Source organism: Manacus vitellinus, unplaced genomic scaffold (assembly GCF_001715985.3).
Source record: "Manacus vitellinus isolate BGI_N305 unplaced genomic scaffold, ASM171598v3 scaffold_3_pilon, whole genome shotgun sequence".
NCBI classification, from domain to species: Eukaryota; Metazoa; Chordata; class Aves; order Passeriformes; family Pipridae; genus Manacus; species Manacus vitellinus.
This window is the reverse complement of record NW_021940535.1, coordinates 42,811,338-42,816,290: the sequence shown is the minus strand read 5'-3', so window position 1 is coordinate 42,816,290 and position 4,953 is coordinate 42,811,338. Positions and strand designations below refer to the sequence as shown.

The window sequence follows — 4,953 nt, the reverse complement described above, 5'->3', positions numbered from 1 at the left end:
TCAGTGACAGTCTACAGCTTTTTAAAGTCACTCACATTCAGAAAACCATAAAAATGTTACATTTTCCAAAGAACACTTCATTAATGTAATATCCTTCAAACTCTTATCCAAAGTTTTTGCTTCTTTGTCATTGGAGCACAGCAGAGTATCACTGCAGCATAACCACAGCCAAGGGATTCAGCTGGAACTCCCTGAAGCCTCCTCAGTGATGCAATGATTTGTGAAGGTCACAGGGTGGTGTTCACTCTGGGCTCTATACCCATTCTGACTTCTTTGACCTCAAGCAACTAGTATTGCTATAATTTGATTGTGCATCAAGGTTTTTTAGCTCAGCTGAAGGGTAGAATTCTAAAATGTTGCTCTGAACTGCAGAGGAAGAAACTCCAAGGTGACAGTTGATCTGAGGTCTCAAAACCAGGGCAGTCTCTTCAACGAAGTCTTGCTGAAATCTCGGTCTCACTTGCCTGCATGTAGTTCCTTGCTGGTCACTAGCACACAACGGTTCTTCAGTGCTATCTTGCTTAACAGCAAGATCATCTGATACACAGCACTTGTTGCTGGTGCTGTTAAGGTTAGGGCTGGCAGTTTGCTGAGGGACAGCTTCAGAATGAAGAACAGGCTCTTCTTCCTCATCAGAGAGAAGTGAGCAGCAGCCATCACTGGTCTGGCAGCTATTTGATACTGGGCAGTCTTCATTTTGAGGTGGAGGAGAGCTTCTGTGCTGTAGTGGGGGAAGATTTAAAATGCATTCCTTCTCTATGCAGAGGTTTGCCAGCAGCTTGTTCTTTTGCCTTCTTGCTGTCATTCTCCGGAGAGCACAGACAAGATCTGCAAGGCTGAGCACAAAGGACAGGCTGCTGACTCCCCAGATGAAAATCATCATGATGGATTTCTCAGTGGGCCGGGAGATATAACAGTCAACTGTGCTTGTGCAAGGTGAATGGTAGCAGGAAAAGCGCTCGGGAACAAAGAATCCAAAAAGAAAATACTGCGCAGCTGCAAAGGCAGCCTCAAGTAGGGTCCTAAAACAGAGATGAACAGTATATGCCCCAGAAAAATTAAGGACACTTAGGTTCTCTTCATCACACTCTACTCTATTGACAACAGCATTTCTACAGAGCTCCTTCATGTCTTTGGGGCTTGATAAACTCTTATTTCCTTTGCATCCATGCACCAGACAGTGCATTCTTACAAGGTACATAGCTACCTTGTGCAAAACATAAATGCTGAATGCAGCATAAGGTAGCAGGATGGACACAGTCTGAATGAGCCAGAATCTGAAGTGAGATACGGGAGAGAACAAGTCATAGCAAACGTTGGAGCATCCTGGTTGCAAGGTGTTGCAGACAAAGCGCTCCTGCTCATCTTGGTAGAGGGGATAGCCTGCCAACACTACCACTGCCATTCGCAGCAGAATTATTAACATTAGCCAGATCTTTCCTAGAAGAGAAGAAAAGGTATGAAAAAGAGTCAGAGCACTGAAAAGGAAGGCAGGTAATGTAGTGATGCTCTTTCTATACACAAGATATTTGAAGAAATAGCCTCTGTAATCAGTCTCCCATCTTAGTAGATCCTCTTTGGCTTTTTTTTGACTGAGACTGAAAAACATGTGAAAATGTGTAGCTGACACATTCAATAATCTTCATCTTGACTTCACAACGTAGGAGTTTAACATACAATAAGCCATGTCAACCAAAACCTAATGAAAACACTCTGAATATGTCCAAATCTGATAAAAAAAAAATTAAAATTGAGTTAACAATTTCACTTAAAGTTTTTCACTTGCTGTTGGGTTCCTACCCCTGCACTTGAATCTTTTCCTATTTCAATAATATAGGTCAGCTAAGACAGTGTGAAACTCATCTAGATACAAAAGACTGTTCTTGGTCTTGGCCATGAAATTGCATGTAAAGTTTACTACGGTCAACAAAATCTCTCTGTTGTGTCTAGAATGATATTCACTAGCAAGCTAATAATAAGTTATTATTATTTTTATTATTAGTAAACTCATGCAAAATGTTCTACAAATGTACATTTGTGTGTGCACGTATACCCCAGTCATCTCCCTCTATTGCTTCTTTGGTTGCCCCATCTTCATCACGTCTTCCAACCTTCATTCACCTTGGTGTGCAGCTTTTCTCCATTCAGACCCAAAGCTCCCTTCTGTCTTGATATTGACACCAAGTGAAGTCTCACAAGTTCAGCATTTTCATACATTGCTTACTTCCCCTTTTCCTGAATTCTCTCATGTAATTGCTGTGGTAGGGCTTGGTCTCACCCAGCTTGGGTTGGAAAGATCAGGCCTTATCCTTATTCCATTACACTAAGAGCAGTGAAGGATCAGGCGTTGGTACAGTACTTATCATACCTTTTGAACGAGACCGTATTATTCATGACAGTTTCTTGGAGGATATTTGGATGGGGAAGGTCTTTTTTAAATTTTTTTTTGTAAACTTACAAACACTGCTATATTACTGACAAAGTTATTTAATTTAAAAAAAGAGAAGGGGAGGGAAGGGGAGAGGACAGAAAAAGGAAAGGAAAAGGAAAAGGGAAAGGGAAAGGGAAAGGGAAAGGGAAAGGGAAAGGGAAAGGGAAAGGGAAAGGGAAAGGAACAAAAATCCATGTCAGGGGGGTTGGAACTAGATGATCTTTAAGGTCCTTTCCAGCCCAAACCATTTTATGATTCAATGAAAATCTAAATTCTTTTCCTGGGCAGGATAGGAAGGCATAAATATATACTGTTGTATTGTCAAAGCCTAAAAATACATTCTGTACAAACACATAGAAAAATTCAACATCTGAAGTTAAGTTTAAGTTTCCTCTTGAGTCCTGTCACTAGTTACCTACATACTTTTGAAAAAGGAAAAAGGTCCACTTGGGAAAAAAAAGAGGGAAAAAAAACAACAGAGTGATAAGATTAAGTCTGTACTTTAAAGAATGGTTAAGACAACATTTGTAACCACAGGCAGACAAACAGCAAATTCAGTGACTAAAGAGAAGCATATTATATGGAATTAATGGCTGAGAAATGCACTGAAAACCTCAAGTCATTAATAGTGAATGCACATCTCGCATGTACACAAGGTTTTGAAGGCAGTCTCTGAAATAGCACCAAATACACACTATAAAGACTTTTTAAAAATCCAGATCACAAAGCCTTTTACCTATAAAATATAGAATTATTTGTAGGTATTGTCTTGAAGAATTTTCTTTTGTATTTCCCATGCAGTTATTTCCCAATAGTTGGTGTAAACTTTAAATATTCAGATATATCCACAAAATTGTGTGATATCTATTATTGTACTGAACATATAGTTCAAGTGCCCCACAAAAACCATTTGTGGCCAGTAGACTAATTATGGTCTAGAACAGTAAGACTGTAATGGAAAACCAGCTGGAAAAAAGGTTAAGGATATATAAGGTTTATGAGGGATCATCAGAGAAACCTGACGCGCTTGGCAAAATAATATATTATCTAACCATAAATAAATTGAGGCCTTTCCATTTTATCTTTAATTACATGAGCCTTAGTGGTGGTTTTGCCATGTTTCCAGCTTCCTGAGTTTTGCTGGCAGGATGTGCTGTTGCTCACTTTTCGACATAGTGTGGGTCAATAGGAAACACCAGCTCTCCAGAATCAGGAAGCCATGTTTCATCCTTAGGCAGCACTTTTTCCCTATGAGGACCTCAAAGTGTTTGAAGCACATTAGTTAATTAAGCTCAAAATACTACATGCTATTTCACTATCAATTTTTAATTAGAACATGTACAAGAGGGAGTGCTGCTTAAGAAAAATCAATGGCTCCTTAGGAAGTAGTTTAGTATGACATGCATTTGAGAGATAACCCCTCCACCCATCACCTTCCCTAAAGACTCAATCTTGATTAAACATACAAGAACAAGCCCCTCCGCTGGCCCTGTGGGGACTTAGTTGGATGTTCCCTGCAATGCACAACACAAACTACAACTACTGGCTACAGCTGGAGGCTGAGGGTCTTTGAAAGGCCCTTGAAAGTTTTTCTCTGGCACATACTTTGCTCAAAGTAGCCCATTAAAGAGGAACAGCACCCTACTTATATAAGAAGGGTAAAAAAAACCAAACAGTCAACTGTTAGCTGAGGAAAAAAAACAACTGTATTTTGCTTTGTTTTGCCTTTTTTTAAAATGCATATCATCTTTATTTGTTTATAAAGAGTAAAGTGTTGGTAATTAACCACAACAGTAGTAAACCACAAACCTCTCTCTGTAGAAGAGAGGAGGTTTTTTCCCTTCTTTCAATTATTTTAATCCATCACTAAAGCTATTGCATATATTTTACCATTCACTGGTATAAGGTGTTACTTCTGTCTGTTTTCACCATGATCCCTACTTCCTGATGACTGGAAGCTCTGGTATCAAGAAGATGTCAGAATATTTTGCATAAAGTTCAGGAAATATCTATCAGAGAGGGAGCAGTAACAAGAAAAGAAATACATTAACCTCTTAGGTATCGATAACAACTTACTCTAAGAATCAAAGAACCATAGCTAGAAATTAAAGTTGATTATCAGTAGGACACTTGGGTGGCTTCAGGATATGAAGCAGCAAAAGAAAGAAGATATCTCTTTTAAAGTACTTACCTACAACAGTCACATTATAGTTAAATGTGACAATCAAAAATCCCAGCGAGTCCCAGCGCTCCATGTTCGAACAGGCTCAAAACACTCCCAGCTCCTGATGTCCTAACAATTTTGTCATTTCCAAAGGAGGCTAGAACTAGACAGGAAAGAAATAGGGGGAGGAAAAGAAGAAGAAGGAAAAAAAAAAAAGGAAGGAATTTTTGTTAAGGATCAAAGATGGAAATCAGAAACCCAGCCACAACAATGTATCGATGAAGGATTATTTTGATGATTTGAACAGGACTGTTAGATTTGAATGTTGGAATAAATCTTCTTAAGGTTTTAACAGTTT

The 4,953-nt window shown here is 39.0% G+C and overlaps 1 protein-coding gene across 1 annotated transcript; it reads right to left on the bottom strand.

The window, feature by feature from the left end:
- Positions 1-240: 240 nt before the first annotated feature.
- Positions 241-4,737, bottom strand: GJD4 (gap junction protein delta 4). The gene is made up of 2 exons (XM_008932878.2): positions 4,623-4,737; positions 241-1,440 (listed from the first exon to the last, which is right to left on the bottom strand). Exons 1-2 carry the CDS (start codon positions 4,684-4,686, stop codon positions 254-256), a joined length of 1,251 nt encoding a protein of 416 aa, XP_008931126.2. The 5' UTR covers positions 4,687-4,737; the 3' UTR covers positions 241-253.
- Between the last annotated feature and the right edge of the window lie 216 nt (positions 4,738-4,953).